The following is an 18,725-nucleotide window of genomic DNA, read 5'->3' on the forward strand; positions in this document are numbered from 1 at the left end:
TGTCACAGAATTCATTGCAAAGGGGCCATCCTTTCCCTTTGAGATATTTCCTGATCTCTTCCTCCCAAATAGGACATTGTCCCACTCTACTGCTGCTGGTCGCTGCGACCGGAAATTCCTCTGGGTTCATGAGGCGTTGCATTGCCTGCATTGCCATCTTTCCTATCCGAATGCTGCTCTTCAAATTTGGGACAGGGGTATTAAGGCGGTGCTGTAAATACGGGTACGGCTTTCGCTACTTTCCGGTATACAAACTCCCAACAGTTTTGTCGCAACAAAAAATCTATCAGTTTTACCTTATCGCCCTGTTAGTTACACATGCATACACACACTTCCGAATTAGGAGTATTGATCAGAACTGCTTGAACACTTGTGGTTTTCTGTTTCCAGTTGGATCTCTAATTCAAATTCTTGGGTTCTCCTGGAGTGGTTATGCCACTTCTAGATCGGGTCCCACCAGAGTCGCCAAATAATGTTGCTAACTTTCTCCTTGGTTCAATTGCTCTGTTTTATTACCTTTGCTCTCGAGTCGCCAGGTATCTTTATGATACCGTCACGAGGTTCAAGTCCAAGTAATGATCAATAACCCAGTCTACCGATTAATAAGATTCAAATCAAAGCACATTTATTATACACAGTAATCGCTACTCATGCACAAATTCTACGTCTAAGCTACTTCTACAACTAACAGGCCTATACTTAACTTCGGACTGGCCCACCGGTTCAGGGGAACAAATGGCCTTTTTGTTCGGGTTCTGAGTCTGCGGGATTCTAAGTTGGTAGGGATTGGTAGCTCGGAGCGCTGATCTCGTGGCGGGCGTTGAATTGAGACTTACTTCGTCGAGGGTCACTGCACCAGTCACGGTCAATGTTGGTTCGTTTTGCTGGGTGACCCGGGCAGGACGCAGAGGTGAAGAGAGCGATTTGAACTTGGGGCTTAACTCTTATAGTCCCCAGGGGCTTCCCGCCTTTCGGGGCGGATCCTGTACCTGGTCCCAAGTGATTGGACTTTGTCCCAATTGCTTGGTTCGATTTTCTCCAATACTGGAGAGGCTCCCTGATTGATGGGCGGTCTTGAGGTGCCCGTTCACCTGCTTTGTGTTGGCGCCTGCTGACGCCGAGGAGTCTGGCTTTGCTTTGTATGTCCAAAATGTTACTTATTGTTCCCGGGGATTGCTCATCAGTATGCAGATAGCTGCTACATTGTTATGCTGATGGTCGCTGGTATCGATGTTGCCTGGTCTTTGCAGAGGTAAATACACAGCAAACCTGCAGCTGCTGGTTTCTGTCTATGTTGGCTGACTTTCCCATCAGCCTTTGCCGTTCGCCATTTTAAATCGGGAGTTGGCCAATTTAGGTGGCTACACAACAACCAGTCTGCCCATCACGGACACTTACGTATGCTCTGAGCTATCGTGCAACGCGCCTGCATGCTGTTCTTCTGTAGTCCGGATACGGGACGTGTACTGCCGCTCTATACATTTTATAGGGCCCAATCAACTAAATAGAAGAACACAAATTAACTGGTGGACAAATTAAAAGGGGCCGTCCCCAAAGAACAAACGGGGCACAGCCCAAAAAGAATAAAGAGGAAACGGAAACTTAAAAACCATCAAACCAAGATGTGAAAATCAGGGTTGATAAGCAGCCCAACCCCTGCGGTGCCCACCGAGCCCGGAAGGCCTTGAGTGTGCCCATGGGCACCACATGCTTCCTTTCCAGGGACACTCGGCCGCGAATTAGGCTGCGGAAGAGGGGCAGACAGTTCGGCTGGATGACCCCCTCAGTCGCCTGCTGCCTGAACCTACTTATGGCACGTTTGGACTGCCGCTCGGTATGCTGGGCAATATCCCTGCCACTGGATATCCAATTCGTAAATTGTGTTTTTTTTGTATGATGTGGCGAATTGGGGCAGTGAGCCAATAAATAAACTTCAGAATCAAATAAATGATACACACGTTCGAATTGTCCATCTAACTATTGCAAATAGATGATTAATGAGGGGAATCTGTCTAACATCGACATGCAAAGGGGGGATTGAATAACCTTTAAACATCTCGACCACGGGCAGCATGGTGGCGCAGTGGTAGCACTGCAGTCTCACGGTTCCGAGGTCCCAGGTTCGATCCCGGCTCGGTCACTGTCAGTGTGGAGTTTGAACATTCTCCCCGTGTTTGCGTGGGTTTCACCCCCACAACCCAAAGATGTGCAAGGTAGGTGGATTGAACAAGCTAAATTGCCCCTTAATTGGAAAAAAATGAATTGGGTATTCTAAATTTATTTTTAAAAAATTTCGACCACCAAGCACAGAGGTTTCTTAAACAGCTGAAATAAGTTCCTGGAAACGAAATTACTGACAATTGTTGAACTATATTTCCGACACAAGGCGTTTTAAAAAAGTAAATTGTTTACCAGAGGACAGGACGGCATGGTAGCACAGTGGTTAGCACTGTTACTTCACAGCGCAAGGGACCTGGGTTCAATTCCCAGCTTGGGTCACTGTCTGTGTGGAGTCTGCGCGTTCTCACCATGTCTGCGTGGGTTTTCTCCGGGTGCTCCGGTTTCCTCCCACAGTCCAAAGATGTGCAGGTTAGGTGGATTGGCCCAGGGCTGGGATTCGAACCCAGGTCCTCAGTGCCGTATGCCCAGTGCTAACCACTACGCCACATGCCGCCACCCGCCAAACCAATGTTTTATTCAGTTTTGTCGTAACTTCTTTGCATTTATTCACTATGCGCCTATCTGTAAACCCCAAGATTCCACATTCTAGAATAATAATATTTTTATTGCCACATGTTATAATAATAATTTTACATTAACACTGCAAACACTGTGAAAAGCCCCTAGTCGCCACATTCCGGCACCTGCTCGGGTACACAGAGGGAGAATTCAGAATGTCCAAATTACCTAATAGCACCTGGAGGAAACCCACGCAGACACAGGGAGAACATGCAGACTCCACACAGACAGTGACCCAAGCCGGGAATCGAACCTGGGACCCTGGAACTGTGGAGCAACAGTGCTATCATGCTGTTTTAACTGCTTTCTCAATCTACCCTGCCATCTTCAGTGGTCTGTGCAAATATAGCCCCAGGTTCCTCTGCCCCTGCACCTATTACAGTGATATCCTTTATTTTATATTATCTCTCCATTTTTTCTTACCTGGTTCACTTCGGACGGCTCTGAATTAAATTTCAACTCCACCTTCTGTTCATTCCACAATCTCCTCAATGTCCTTGAGGTTTATTACTGTCCATCACAGTTAACAAAACGTGAAAAGTTGGTATCATCTAAAAATATCGTCCTGCACAAACAAGTCCCGTCCATTAACATATATCAATGAATCAGTTGTCTTAACACCGACCCCTTGGGATCCCACTGGAAACATCTCCTCCAATCTGAAAATAAAAACAACCATTCACCACTGCTCTTTGTTTCCTGTCACTCAGTGAAATTTGTATCCTTTCTGTCTGTGCCCCAAGAGCTTTAACTTTGCTGACATGATTTGCTGACTTTATCCAACTCATTTGTACATCAACCCTCAACAACCGTCTCTATTACCTCATCAAATAACTCAAGCACGTTATGATGTGGAGATGCTGGCGTTGGACTGGGGTGAGCACAGTAAGAAGTCTTACAACACCAGGTTAAAGTCCAACAGGTTTGTTTCGATGTCACTAGCTTTCGGAGTGCTGCTCCTTCCTCAGGTGAATAAAGAGATATGTTCCAGAAACATCTGTACAGACAGATTCAAAGATGCCAGACAATGCTTGGAATACGAGCATTAGCAGGTGATTAAATCTTTACAGATCCAGAGATGGGGTAACCCCAGGTTAAAGAGGTGTGAATTGTGTCAAGCCAGGACAGTTGGTAGGATTTCGCAGGCCAGATGGTGGGGGAATGAATGTAATGCGACATGAATCCCAGGTCCCGGTTAGTTAGTTAAACGATTTGATTTGCCTTATAAAAATCCCTATCCCTGCTGGAATTTTGTCCTGACACCCAGTTTTAAATGTTTTTCTACACAGAAGTCAAACTGACTGGTCTGTCGGTGCTGGGCTGATGCTTCCATTTAAGATTATTCAGGATTTAATATTAGTGACAGGAAGTGTGAGAAAACGAGAAAAGTGGTGAAATTGTAATTTAATTCAATTGCTCAACAATTAATCATGGTTCAAGACATAAACTACAGATTATAAAGTAATGGAGGAATTAAATTATTAATAAACACCAGAGTGTTGGAAACGTATAAAAGAAAAAATACTATTGATGTTTCAAAACTGAAATAAAAACAACAAAAAATGGAAACACTCAGCAGCTCTGGAAGATCCGAGGAGAGAAAAAGAATCAACGTTTCTGACTTTAAACAAAATAAGATGTCCCCGTAGTGTATGTGCTGGTCCCTGTCGGGAATAATTTACCAGGTGCCACCTGTTGCACTCTAAGTATTAGTAAGACTTGGTGAAGCGAAGGGTAGCAGATAAAATCATACACTGAATCGGATGTGGGACCTATAAAACGTACAGGATATGACGTCAGTGAGGCTCCCAATGTTCAACCTTTTACATGCAGTGTGTGGAGGGCCTTGGGGGAGGAGAGAAAGAAACCATTTGGGACACAGCACGGGGGGACCCGACCCACTCCCCTGATTACACAAACCACTCACCTTGGACTGTCCCACCTCGGCAGGGCTGGGTTAAGGTGCAGGAAGCTGGCAGGTTGATCTGTGAACTGGGCGGGGTTGGGGGTTTTTGAGTGACGGGTCTGGGGCCATATCACAGCAGACACAATCACCGAATCGCCATTTTCCTCGTGGATGTTTCACGAGTTTTGGTGAGTGTTTCTGAATTCTGTCTCACTATCAAGGGAATGGTGGTGGATTGTGGGTTGCCGTTGTTTCTTAGATAAGCTGAGGCAGGAGTGAAGTTAGACAAAGGAACTGAGGTAGAATCCCTATTGTGCAGATGGAGGCCATTGGACCTTACCTGCATATCTTTGATCTGAGGGAGGAAAACCGAGCGCCCGAAGGACACCCACGAAGAGAACGTGCAAACTCGACAGAACCAATTAACCAAGGCTGTAATTGAACGCGAGTCCCTGGCGATGTGAGACAACACTGCTAACCACTGTGCCACCCTGCTGTCCATTTCAGTTTGGGGTGAAATATGACTCGGAGATTCAGCCTGGTGAATTGGCAGTCCAGCTTGTAACTGGGATTGGATGAGAAAGATTGGACAGGCTGGGACTGTTTTCTTTGGAGCAGCGACGGTCGAGAGGGGACCTGATAGAGGTGTATAAAATTATTAGGGACATTGAGAGGGTGGAAAGGAAAGCACTTTCTTCCATTAGTAGAAGGGTCAATAACTAGGGGGCAGAGATTTAAAGTAAGATTCAGAAGGCTGAGAGGGGAGTTGAGGATAAACTTTTTAACCCAGAGGATGGTGGGAGTCTGGCACTCACTGCCTGAAAGGGTGGTTGAGTCAGAAACTCTGGTAACATTCAATAGGTATTTAGATATTCACCTGTGATGTCGTAACCTCCAGGACTATGGACCAAGCGCTGGAAAATGGGATTAGTGTAGTCCGATCTTTGTTGATGCTGTGTGGAGATGATGGTGCTGTAAACGTCTAGGAATCTGATAATATAATTTTATCCTGAATTCTCGATTCTAAATTCTTCCAAACACCAAAATTAAACTCTCATCTGTCGGTGCTGGGATAATCCTTCCATTTGAGATTAGTCCGGTACGTTCGCCATTGATGAATCAATTAAATCACAAATGCTCAATAGGTCAGAGTTGGCTAAGCCAAGATATCATGACAGGATGGAAGGTATAACGATATTGGAAGGAGAGGTCAGTGGAGGATTTTGAAAACAATGATGACAATATGAACATTGAGGTGCGCATAGCCAGGAGCCTATGTAGCTCTGAGCACAGGGGTGTTGGATTAATAAGACTTTGTGTGAGTAAGGAGATTGGAAGCAATTATGAATGTCCTCATCTTTGCGGGCATCTGGGAATAGTGTTAGATTCGGAAGAACAAGGGAATGGATGAGCTGAAGCAAGAGTGAAGTTGGGCAAAGTTACTGAGATGGAAATAGTTGGTCTTAGTGATATGTAGTCAAGCTCTGCTTGGGGTGAAATATGACACCAAGATTGTGAACAGTCTGGTTCAGCCTCAGCGGTGCAAGACAGATGGATGGCATTGATGGTTAGGGAGTGGAATTTGTAGTGGGGACTGAAGACTATGACTTCAGTCATCCTAATATTTCAGTGCAGGCAATGTATTTTGGTCCAGGTCTGCATGTCAGGCTGATCTGTGGCTTGGAACCATAGAAAAGACGCAGCACAGGAGGCCATTTGGCCCATCTTGTCCATGCCAGCCCGAGGGCACCCAGGTGTCCTTTCTAATCCCACTTTCCTGCACCCAGCTCATAGCCCTGTAGTTTACAGCACATAAAGTGCAGATCCAGGTACTTTTTAAAGTAGTTTAGAAGTGTCTGCTTCCACTGCCAACTCGGGCAGCAAATTCCAGACTCCCACTACTCTCTGTGTAAAACAATGTTCTTTCTCATATTCCCTACACCTTCTGCCACTTATCTTGAATCTGTGTTTCCTGGTTCTAGAATTTTCCACCAAGGGAAACAATTTTATCTTGTCCTCTCCGTCTCTTTCCCTCATAATTTTATACACCATTATCAAGCCACCCCTCAGCTTTGTTCCAAGAAAAATAACCCCAATTTATCCAATCTCCCTTCATAGCTGCACTTTTCTAGCCCTGGCAACATTCTTGTAAAGCTCTCCGCTCTCTCCAGAGCAATAACATCATTCCTGCAATGTGGTGACGAGAACTGCACACAATACTCCAGTTGTGGCTTCATCAGTGTTTTATATATTTCTAACATATCTGTACTTTTATATTCTATACCGTTGCCAATATACCTTCTTTACAACTTCGCCGACGTGAATCGCTGCCTTTCGGGAACTGTGTACTTTGGCACCAAGATCTCATTTTCCCTCTTCGTATATTCGATTTACTGTGTACTCCCAATAATTTTTTGACCTCCCTAAATGCATGTTTTGAAGGGGAACTTTCGAGGTGATGGTGTACATTCGACAGGGTAGACGCAGGAAGGATGTTTCCGATGGTGGGTATGCCCAGAACCAGTGAGGATGTGGGGTAGACATAGAATATAGAACATTACAGCGCAGTACAGGTCCTTCCCCCTTGATGTTGCGCCGACCTGTGAAACCACTCTAAAGCCCATCCACACTATTCCCTTATCGTCCATATGTCTATCCAATGACCATTTGAATGCCCTTAGTGTTGGCGAGTCCACTACTGTTGCAGGCAGGGCATTCCACGCCCTTACTACTCTCTGAGTAAAGAGCTTACCTCTGACATCTGTCCTATATCTATCTCCCCTCAATTTAAAGCTATGTCCCCTCGTGCTAGACATCACCAACCGAGGAAAAAGGTTCTCACTGTCCACCCTATCCAATCCTCTGATCATCTTATATGCCTCAATTAAGTCACCTCTTAACCTTCTCTCTAATGAAAACAGCCTCAAGTCACTCAGCCTTTCCTCATAAGATCTTCCCTCCATACCAGGCAACATTCTGGTAAATGTCCTCTGCACCCTTTCCAATGCTTGCACATCCTTCCTGTAATGCGGCGGCCAGAATTGCACTCAATACTCCAAATGCGGCCGCACCAGAATTTTGTACAGCTGCAACATGACCTCATGGCTCCGAAACGCAATCCCTCTACCAATAAAAGCTAACACACCGTATGCCTTCTTAACAACCCTCTCAACCTGGGTGGCAACTTTCAGGGATCTATGTACGTGGACACCGAGATCTCTCTGCTCATCCACACTGCCAAGAATCTTACTATTAGCCCAGTACCCTGTCTTCCTGTTATTCCTTCCAAAATGAATCGCCTCACACTTTTCTGCATTAAACTCCATTTACCACCTCTCAGCCCAGCGCTGCAGCTAATCTATGTCCCTCTGTGACTTGTAACATCCGTCCGCACTGTCCACAACTCCACCGACTTTAGTGTCATCTGCAAATTTACTCACCCATCCTTCTACGCCCTCCTCCAGGGTCACTTATAAAATGACAAACCGCAGTGGCCCCAAAACAGATCCTTGTGGTACACCACTAGTAACTGGAATCATAGAATTTACAGTGCAGAAGCAGGCCATTCGGCCCATCGAGTCTGCACCGGCTCTTGGAAAGAGCACCCCACCCTATCCCCATAACCCAGTAGCCCCACCCAACAATCTTGGACACTATGGCCAATTTAGCATGGCCAATCCACCTAACCCGCACATGTTTGGACTGTGGGAGGAAACCGGAGCACCCGGAGGAAACCCACGCACACACGGGGAGGATGTGCAGACTCCGCACAGACAGTGACCCAAGCCGGAATCGAACCTGGGACCCTGGAGCTGTGAAGCATTTGCGCTATCCACAATGCTACCGTGCTGCCCATGAAAATGGCTTATTGTCACAAGTTGGCTTCAAGTGAAGTTACTGTGAAAAGCCCCTAGTCGCCACATTCCGGCACCTGTTCGGGGAGGCTGTTACGGGAATTGAACCGTGCTGCTGGCCTGCCTTGGTCTGCTTTCAAAGCCAGCGATTTAGCCCTGTGCTAGACTTGTGCTAACTGGTTAGACTTGTGCTAACTGGACTCCAGGCTGAACATTTCCCATCAACCACCACCCTTTGTCTTCTTCCAGCTAGCCAATTTCTGATCCAAACTGCTAAATCGCCCTGAATCCCATGCCTCCATATTTTCTGCAGTAGTATCAACTGCTTTACCCTCATCCACCTGTTTGGTTACCTTTTCAAAGAATTCAAAAAGGTTTTTGAGGCACGACCTACCCTTCACAAAACCGTGTTGACTATCTCTAATCAAATTATTCCTTTCCAGATGATTATACATCCTATCTCTTATAAACCTTTCCAAGATTTTGCCCACAACAGAAGTAAGGCTCACTGGTCTACAGTTACCGGGGTTGTCTCTACTCCCCTTCTTGAACAAGGGGACAACATTTGCTATCCTCCAGTCTTCTGGCACTATTCCTGTAGACAAAGATGACTTATAGATCAAAGGCTCAGCAATCTCCTCACTAGCTTCCCTGAGAATCCTAGGATAAATTCCCATCCGGCCCAGGGGACTTATCTATTTTCACACTTTCCAGAATTGCTAACACCTCCTCCTTATGAACCTCAAGCCCTTCTGGACCATTTAGGAGTGAAATGAGGAGAAATGTCTTCAACCAGAGAGTGGTAGGCCTTTGGAATTTGTTGTCACAGGAAGTAGTTGAGGCCAAACAATCGCATGTTTTCAAGAAGCAGTTAGATAGGACAGCACAGTGGCACAGCGGTTAGCACAGCTGCCCTACCGCACCCGGGTACAATTCCAGCCTTGGATGAATGTCTGTGTGGAGTTTGTATGTTCTCCCCCGTGTCTGCATGGGTTTCTTCCGGGTGCTCAGGTTTCCTGCCAAAGTCCAAAGATGTGCAGTTTAGGTGGCTTGGTCATGCTAATTTACCCGTAGTGTCCAAAGGTTAAGAGGGGTAACACGGATCGAGAGTGGGAGTGGGCTGAGTTAGGGTGCTTTTTCAGAGGGTCAGAATAGACTCGATGAGCCGAAGGGCCTCCTTCTACATTATAGGGATTCTATCATTCTATGATCTGGCACTTAGGGCGAAGGGGATCAAAGTGGGATTATCAGCCAAGATCATAATGAATGGTGGAGCAGGCTCAAAGGGCTGTTAGACAATTACATGATTTTTCACAAAACCTCCCAAACCTTTAACATTCACAATTGAGAAAGGGCCAGGGTAGCAGGTGTATGCGAAACATAGAAAATAGGATCTGGAGCAGGCCAGTCATAGATGTTTACAGCATGGAAACAGGCCCATCGACACAGCTGGTCCATGCCTTCCAGCTTCTGTCACTAAGCACGTCCCACTTGCCTGCATTTGGCCCATATCCCTCTACCCACCCTGCTCATGTAACTGACTAACAGCCCTTTGAGCCTGCTCCACCATTCATTATGAGATATAAAATCCCTCTCTTTCGCTGCAGGCTCTTTCCTCCCCACACCTGCTTCCTCCATAGATGCCTGGGTTTTGCAGAAGTACTGACTATGTGCGTCTCTAAAAGACATTTGTGAACCAGCTGAGTTTTTCCACCAATCCAGCAACTTTTTCCTTGTGCTGGCACCAAAAATGACGAGATTCATTTAGCTCAATTTCACAACCTGTCTTTGTATTTTCTGAGTTCTCTCTCATTCACCTTTGTCTGTTTTAATCAATTTTCTCAGGTCGTGAAACTTCAGCCTAACGTTTTGTCAGAAACTATCCAAGTTGTCCGATTCATCATAACCTGAATATCATTGGATTTTGAAGATGGAAGTTAAAAGCAACGTTCACAGTGAGCAAAGACCGCGTTCTGTGCGTGGACGAGGCTCCAGCCGAACATCTGAACTGTTGAAACGTAAGCGCAGTCGCACTAAGGATAAACTGTGGGAATGTGGGGCATGTGGGAAGGGATTTGGTTACCCATCCCAACTGGAAATTCATCAGCGCATTCACACTGGGGAGAGGCCGTTTACATGTTCGGTGTGTGAGAAGGGATTTGCTGATGCATCCACGTTACGGAAACACCAACGTATTCACACTGGGGAGAGACCATTCACCTGCTCCAAGTGTGGGAAGGGATTCACTCAGTTATGCAGCCTGCAGGCACACCAGCGAGTTCACACTGGAGAGAGGCCGTTTATCTGTTCTGTGTGTAAAAAGGGATTTGCTGATTCTTCCACCCTACGGAGACACCAGCGATTTCACATTCCGGACAGACCAATTACCCGCGCTGTGCATAAAAAGGAATTTGTTGATTCTTCCACCCGACTGAAGCGTACGCACATTCACTGTGAGGAGAGGCTGTCCACCTGCTCTGTGTGTGAGAAGCAATTTTCAGATTTATCTACTTTACTAAAACATAAGCTCACTCACATTGTGAAGGGACCAATTACCTGCACTGTGCATAAAAAGGGATTTGTTAATTCATCTGCCATACTAAAAAAAAAGCGAGTGAAGACATTCACCTGCTCCAAGAGTGGGAAGGGATTCACTGAGTTAACCTCTCTGCTGACACACCAGCGAGTTCACACTGGGGAGAGACCATTCACCTGCTTGGAGTGTGGGAAGGGATTCACTCAGTCATCCAACCTGCTGACACACCAGCGAATTCACACTGGGGAGAGACCATTCACCTGCTTGGAGTGTGGGAAGGGATTCACTCAGTCATCCAACCTGCTGACACACCAGCGAATTCACACTGGGGAGAGGCCGTTCTCCTGCTCGGAGTGTGGAAAGAGATTCACTCAGTCGTCTGCCCTGCAGACACACCGGCGAATTCACACGAGGGAAAGACCATTCACCTGCTCGGAGTGTGGAAAGGGATTCACTCAGTTGTCCGCCCTGCTGAAGCACCAGCGAGTTCACGAGTAATTGCAGGAGTTGCAGTTTGTTTAATTTCTATTAGAGTGAGAAATGCCTGCCCAGCGATGGTCAACGTTTCTCATTACTTAATTTCATTACATTAACTTTTACCGCTTTCCATTTTGCCAAATGTGTTTTCAAGTTTGCTTATAAGGGCTCTAAAAGCATAAAGAATCTGCTGCAGCCATTAACAAGTTGAAAAAGATTTTACTTCCTTCCTCACGAGAAGAAATGTTCATGTTGGATCAGCCAAGGTTTCCCGAAGGTTGCACTCACTTGGGTATTATGTTAATGATGCTCGGATGTTTAGTGAATGGGATGTGATCTACAAGTGTTTTCCTGAGCTTGTGCTTGGTGTATTGGCCTGTGTTAGCTTATCTTTTGTTCCAGGGATGGGCAGTAACAGATATTCAACAATAAATGTGAATTATTGATTTTTTGGTTTTGCCTCATTCTGAAATTAAATTACTTCAATCCTTTCTGCCTGGTCTCAAAGCAGGTATCATTTGGGTGTTAGTCTAACTTTATAACCACTACACTAGCGGAATACACTACTGTATGTATCTAAAGGGACTTGACTAGGAATATAGACTGTGCTGTACTTCCAAATCTTGTTTTGCAGTACTACATTGGGGCAGAATGCTCGGGATATTGATCTACGGAACTGAATCATGAAATGACACGGCTCATTAAGAGTTTTGGCATTGTCCCTACACTAGATAGTCACAATGAATTTTACATTTCAAATCATTGTCTAACTCCCTTGTTAAAGTGGAGTTGTGAAAATCAATATTGAAAGAAATGCAGGAGCTTCTTCTGTGTTCATGTTCAGTGTATGAAAATTAACAACATTTCCCTGACCCAGTGACATGAAGAACTGGAGTCGAGATTCTTATACAACTTTTAGCCTAAAAATTACATTTCATTTTTAATATTTAAAAATAACCTACTCTGGCCATGAATGTCCACATTTTTCTCTGTTGATACATATATTCTAATTCCTTTGCTGTCCAACCTGCTCCAGAGGCTGTTACTGCTAAAGTTATACAAATTCCTGGTGAGATCACACCTGGAGCATTGTGTATAATTTTGGGAACATCACCTTATCAAGGATCAATATAGGCCTTGGAAACACTGCACTGCTGATTCAGCAGAATGTCAGTTTTGGAATGTTAGTGGACCCATTCTAACCTCTGTAAACTCGATCATCCAAAACCCCACTGGCTGTGTCTTAACTCACAGCAAGTTACATTCCCCTACCACCATTCTACTCGCTGACCTATCTTGGCTCCCCGATAACTGATATCTTTATTTTAGGATTTTTCATCCTTGTGCTCTATTATCTCCATTACACCTCCACTCCCTATCTGTGATCTCCCTGAGCCACACAAGCCTCTGGGATATATATGCTCCTCTAATTCTGGCCTTTTTTGCATTCCTAATCTGAATCACTCCACTATTGGTCACCATGGTTTCAGCTCTGGAATTCCTCAATAAACCTTTCCCTCGCTCTCATTCACTCTCCTCATTGAAGACTCTCCTCAAAACCTACCAATTTGACTGCATTTTTTGTCATCTAAGCTAAAATTTCATGTGGCTCTTTGTTATACAATCATTTTGTAGGACATTTGGAGCTTCGATGTAAGTTGTAGTCCATATATAGAAAGATGAATTCTGCTTGTAACTTTCACACTTTTATTTATCCTCTAAAAGTATATGAGTGTTCAAGTGGCTCTGCTTCTATTTAAATGGTCAATAGTTCTGTATACACCTTGTTAAAATCAGGAGCTATGCGGCTCGCAGTCGTTAGGATTCAAACCTGAGAGGAGATGCCATGGATTCTGATTCTATCACCTTAACCACTCGTTCACGAATACAGAACTTGTAACCGGTCATTATTGATTGTGTTAAATTCTAAAATGGTTACAGCACAGAAAGAGGGTGTTCTGTTCTCTGTTCGGGTTCTGACCCCACTTTTCCATGGAATTTGCTATTTGTACCACCTTTCTTCATTGGGTAAAGTCTTGGAGGGGATTATAAGAGACAAGATTTATAATCATCTAGCTAGGAATAATATGATCAGAGATAGTCAGCATGGCTTTGTGAAGGGTAGGTCATGCCTCACAAACCTTATCGAGTTCTTTGAGAAGGTGACTGAACAGGTAGACGAGGGTAGAGCAGTTGATGTGGTGTATATGGATTTAAGTAAAGCGTTTGATAAGGTTCCCCACGGTAGGCTATTGCAGAAAATACGGAGGCTGGGGATTGAGGGTGATTTAGAGATGTGGATCAGAAATTGGCTAGCTGAAAGAAGACAGAGGGTGGTGGTTGATGGGAAATGTTCAGAATGGAGTTCAGTTACAAGTGGCGTACCACAAGGATCTGTTCTGGGGCCGTTGCTGTTTGTCATTTTTATCAATGACCTAGAGGAAGGCGCAGAAGGGTGGGTGAGTAAATTTGCAGACGACACTAAAGTCGGTGGTGTTGTCGACAGTGAGGAAGGATGTAGCAGGTTACAGAGGGACATAGATAAGCTGCAGAGCTGGGCTGAGAGGTGGCAAATGGAGTTTAATGTAGAGAAGTGTGAGGTGATTCACTTTGGAAGGAATAACAGGAATGCGGAATATTTGGCTAATGGTAAAGTCCTTGGAAGTGTGGATGAGCAGAGGGATCTAGGTGTCCATGTACATAGATCCCTGAAAGTTGCCACCCAGGTTGATAGGGTTGTGAAGAAGGCCTATGGAGTGTTGGCCTTTATTGGTAGAGGGATTGAGTTCCGGGGTCATGTTGCAGCTGTACAAAACTCTGGTACGGCCGCATTTGGAGTATTGCATACAGTTCTGGTCACCGCATTATAGGAAGGACGTGGAGGCTTCGGAGCGGGTGCAGAGGAGATTTACCAGGATGTTGCCTGGTATGGAGGGAAAATCTTGTGAGGAAAGGCTGATGGACTTGAGGTTGTTTTCGTTGGAGAGAAGAAGGTTAAGAGGAGACTTAATAGAGGCATACAAAATGATCAGGGTGATTAGATAGGGTCACTGTCCGGGTGGAGTTTGCACATTCTGTCTGTGTCTGTGTGGGTCTCACCTCCACAACTCAAAAGCTATGCAGGGTAGGTGGATTAGCCACACTAAACTGACCCTTAATTGGAAAAATATAATTGGGTATTCCAAAAAAAATTAGATAGGGTGGACAGTGAGAGCCTTCTCCCGCGGATGGAAATGGCTGGCACGAGGGGACAAAGCTTTAAACTGAGGGGTAATAGATATAGGACAGGGGTCAGAGGTAGGTTCTTTACGCAAAGAGTGGTGAGGCCGTGGAATGCCCTACCTGCAACAGTAGTGAACTCGCCAACATTGAGGGCATTTAAAAGTTTATTGGATAAGCATATGGATGATAATGGCATAGTGTAGGTTAGATGGCTTTTGTTTCGGTGCAACATCGTGGGCCGAAGGGCCTGTACTGCGCTGTATCGTTCTATGTTCCTACCAAAATAGGAATGGAAGAGTGAGAATGAAAGAAGAAAAGTGAGGGGTTTGTCGATCTCAGGGCGATAAGAGACTCCAGGGCCAATTCCTTGTGACAGAAGAGGCTCATGATGGCACACTGCTATCTCACAGCACCGAAACCCAGGTTCGATCCTGGGTCACTGTCCGGGTGGAGTTTGCACATTCTGTCTGTGTCTGTGTGGGTCTCACCTCCACAACTCAAAAGCTATGCAGGGTAGGTGGATTAGCCACACTAAACTGACCCTTAATTGGAAAAATATAATTGGGTATTCCAAATTTTAAAAAAAAAAAGTTAATTGTAACGGTTCACAGGGGAGCAGGATTCCCTGATGATGGAGAAACAACATTACCGGATGAGGATGAACAACATTCCCTGATGAGGGACAAAACGTGGTTGGGATGAGCGAGAATGCTGAATAATGATATGTTTACTTAAAACATAGACAACTTGTTCAGCCAATAACGGTATTAATTGTGCGTGACATGAACATGAAGTAAACAGTGAGGGGAAATTGCCCCACAAGCTGATACGCTGAAACATTTCAATATTTTAGTTTATAAACTATGGGGACAAGAAAGAAAACAAAATACAGATCTAAAGGAAGTATAAATGTTAACAGAAAAACCATTACCAACACCTACTGTCTAAAAAAAAAAAAAGGTTTTTGTGATGAATTGTAATTATGGAGTACAGAAGATTTAAAGTGCTTGTTTCAAGGTTAAGATTCTATTCTCTGAGCTTCCATTGAACTATAAAGGAATAGTTTGGGAGGACAAATGTAGAGGTCAGACTGAGAGTGAGGCAGAGAATGAAAATAACAAATTGAATGCTCAGGATACAATTTCCAGACTGAATGGTGATGTTCCTTGAAGGAGTCACTCAATCTGGATTTAGTCTCTTCAGTGTAGACTGTGGGCAGTGAAAACAGTAAACTAAAAATTGTAAGAATTACAAGTAAATCGCTGAGTCACTTGGAAATTGTATTTGGGGCCATGGAATGTGGGCAAGGCTGCATCTACATCAAAAAGTACCAGAATAATGCCAGAACTGGAAGATTAGTTCCCATAGAGGAAGATTAAACTGGAGGGACATGTTTTCTCTGGGAAAGAGTGATGGATGGCCTGATCAAGGCCGTTAATATTTTGACAGGGTGGACAAGTGGACAATGTTTCCACTTGTGGAGTGATGGAAATAACCATTAGAGAATTCCTACAGTGCAAATGGAGGCCCATTGAATCGGCACTGACCCTCTGAAAAAGCACCAGAACGCAGGCCTGCCCCTGCCCTGTACTCTCACCTAAATGTTGGACACAAAGGGACAATTTAGGATGGCCAATTCACCGAATTGACTATTTCTTGTGAAGAATTGGCCTCTTCTGGAAAGGCATGAGACATCAGACGTCTTCAAAAATTGGTCTCTCATCACAAAATATGAATTAATGACACAAATTGTTTCAAAACATGTTTCCTCTTCCTCATTAATGTCTCGTCTTTTAAGGCACTGATATCTGCAAGGTTAAAATTCCAATATCACCCACAACGTTTTTGAACCTCACAAATAGCCATTGCTCATATGTGAAGGCCCAGAAAATGAGTGTCAATAGATTTGACTGCCTGTTGAATCAGAGCTAAACTCAATCTTGACAGGTGGTGATTTCTGATAGAAGGATGAGAATCCTGGCTAATTATCCCTGCATACATAGAGTTTTACAGCCCAGAAAGAGGCCCTTCAGCCCAGAAAGAGGCCCTTCAGCCTCTTGTGTCAGTGCCAGCCGTCAAACACCTATCTATTCTAATCCCATTTTCCAGCACTTGTCTGTAGCTTTGTATGCGATAGCGTTTCAATTGCTCATCTGAATGCTTCTTAAATGTTGTGACAGTTCCCGCCTCTACCAACCTTTCCGGCCGTGAGTTCCAGATTCCCATGCCTCAGCTTTTTCTCACAACCCCTCTGGACAGTAGCAGAGTTGTTAGCATTGTTGCTTCACAGCGCCAGGGTTCCAGGTTCGATTCCGGCTTGGGTCACTGTCTGTGTGGCGTCTGCACATTCTTCCCGTGTCTGTGTGGGTTTTCTCCGAGTGCTCTGGTTTCCTCCCACAAGTCCCGAAAGACGTGCTTGTTTGGTGAATTGGACATTCTGAATTCTCCTGTATACCTGAACAGGTGCCGGAATGTGGCAACTAGGGGCTTTTCACAGTAACTTCATTGCAATGTTAATGTAAGCCTACTTGTGACAGTAATAAAGATTATTATTATTACCTGCACATCTTTGGACTAGGAAGAAACCCTTTGCATCTTTCCACCTTGTCTGTGTGAGTTTCATCCAGGTGATCTGGTTTCCTCCCACAGTCCAAAGATGTGCAGGTTAGGTGGACTGGCCATGCTAAATTGTCCTGCGATGTCCAAAAGGTTAGGTGGGGTCACTGGGTTTTGGAGATAGGGTGGAGGGGTGGGCTGAAGTAGGGTGCTCTTTCCAAGGGCAGACTCGATGGGCTGAATGGCTTTCTGCACTGTATGGGTTCTATTTACTAACTCAATAATTCTGATGATTTTAAAACACAAAAGGCTTCAAATGTTGGATTGGATTGGATTTTATTGTCACGTGTACCGAGGTACAGTGAAAAGTATTTTTCTGCGAGCAGATCAACAGATCATTAAGTACATGAGAAGAAAAGGGAATAAAAGAAAATACATAATAGGGCAACACAAGGTATACAATGTAACTACATAAGCACTGGCATCGGATGAGGTCGGGTCGGGTCAAAAGGTCTCCACGGGCCTCGGAGGATGTTCAAGCCTGCAACAGAAGATAAGAGAGGTTAGTAATACTGTTAGTTTTAGAGTTAATTTTTAAAAGATTAGAACGAGTATAGGTTAAGTAAAAAGTGGATCTGTTTGGGAGAGCTCGCAGAGAGTCGCCTCGCTTTGGCGCCATCTTGGAAGCCGTGCACAATATGTGCACAATAACTGGCAGTGTCTATGGACTGAGAAACAGTTAACATGAAGTGAGCACTCATACAGATCATAGAATCTTACATTACAGAAGCAGCTCTTCGTCTCTTTAAGCCTGCACCAACAAAACAAAAATTACTCTAATCTACATTTCTCAGCACTTGGCCAATAGCTTTTAATGTTATAACATTTCGAGTGCTCATCCAAGTACTTTTTAAATATTGAGGTTTCTTGCCTCAACTATCCTCCCAGGCAGTGCATTCGAGATTCCCACCACCCTCTGGTGATTTTATCCCCCCTCAAATCCCCTCTGAACCACCTGACTTTCATCTTAAAATCCCCTTCAACCAAGGGGAACGGCTGCTTTCTATCCACCCTGTCAATGCTTCTCATCATATACACCTCAAACAGATCTCCCCTCAGCCTTCTCTGCTCCAGAGAAAACAACTCAAGCTTATCAAGCCTCGCATCAGTTAAAATTCTCCAATCCAGGCAACATCCTGGTGAATCTCCTGTGCACCCTCTCTGGTGCAAAAATGTCTTTCCTATCATGTGGTGACCGGAATTGAACATCGTACTCCATCTGTGGCCAAAGCGAAGCCCTGAACAACTCCAACATAACCTCTTTGCTCTTAAAATCTGTCCCATATGTCTTCTTAACTATCCGATTAACCTGTACAACTGTCTTCAGGAAAACCCAAAATCAAACATCATCCAAAAAACTGACTGTAATTTGATT

At 44.7% G+C, this 18,725-nt stretch overlaps 1 protein-coding gene across 4 annotated transcripts in view; it reads left to right on the plus strand.

Moving 5' to 3' along the window:
• Positions 1-11,959, plus strand: part of LOC140420825 (uncharacterized) — a 51,440-nt gene extending 39,481 nt beyond the window's left edge. For 2 of the 4 annotated variants that reach the window (XM_072504894.1, XM_072504893.1), the window contains exon 2: positions 10,345-11,959. In XM_072504894.1, coding sequence (XP_072360995.1) covers positions 10,430-11,533 — 1,104 coding nt within the window. In that variant the 5' untranslated portion in view covers positions 10,345-10,429 and the 3' untranslated portion in view covers positions 11,534-11,959. The other 2 variants (XM_072504892.1, XM_072504891.1) reach the window with 2 other exon arrangements.
• Positions 11,960-18,725: the final 6,766 nt, after the last annotated feature.

This window comes from Scyliorhinus torazame, chromosome 5, assembly GCF_047496885.1.
Source record: "Scyliorhinus torazame isolate Kashiwa2021f chromosome 5, sScyTor2.1, whole genome shotgun sequence".
In the NCBI taxonomy this organism is placed as follows: Eukaryota; Metazoa; Chordata; class Chondrichthyes; order Carcharhiniformes; family Scyliorhinidae; genus Scyliorhinus; species Scyliorhinus torazame.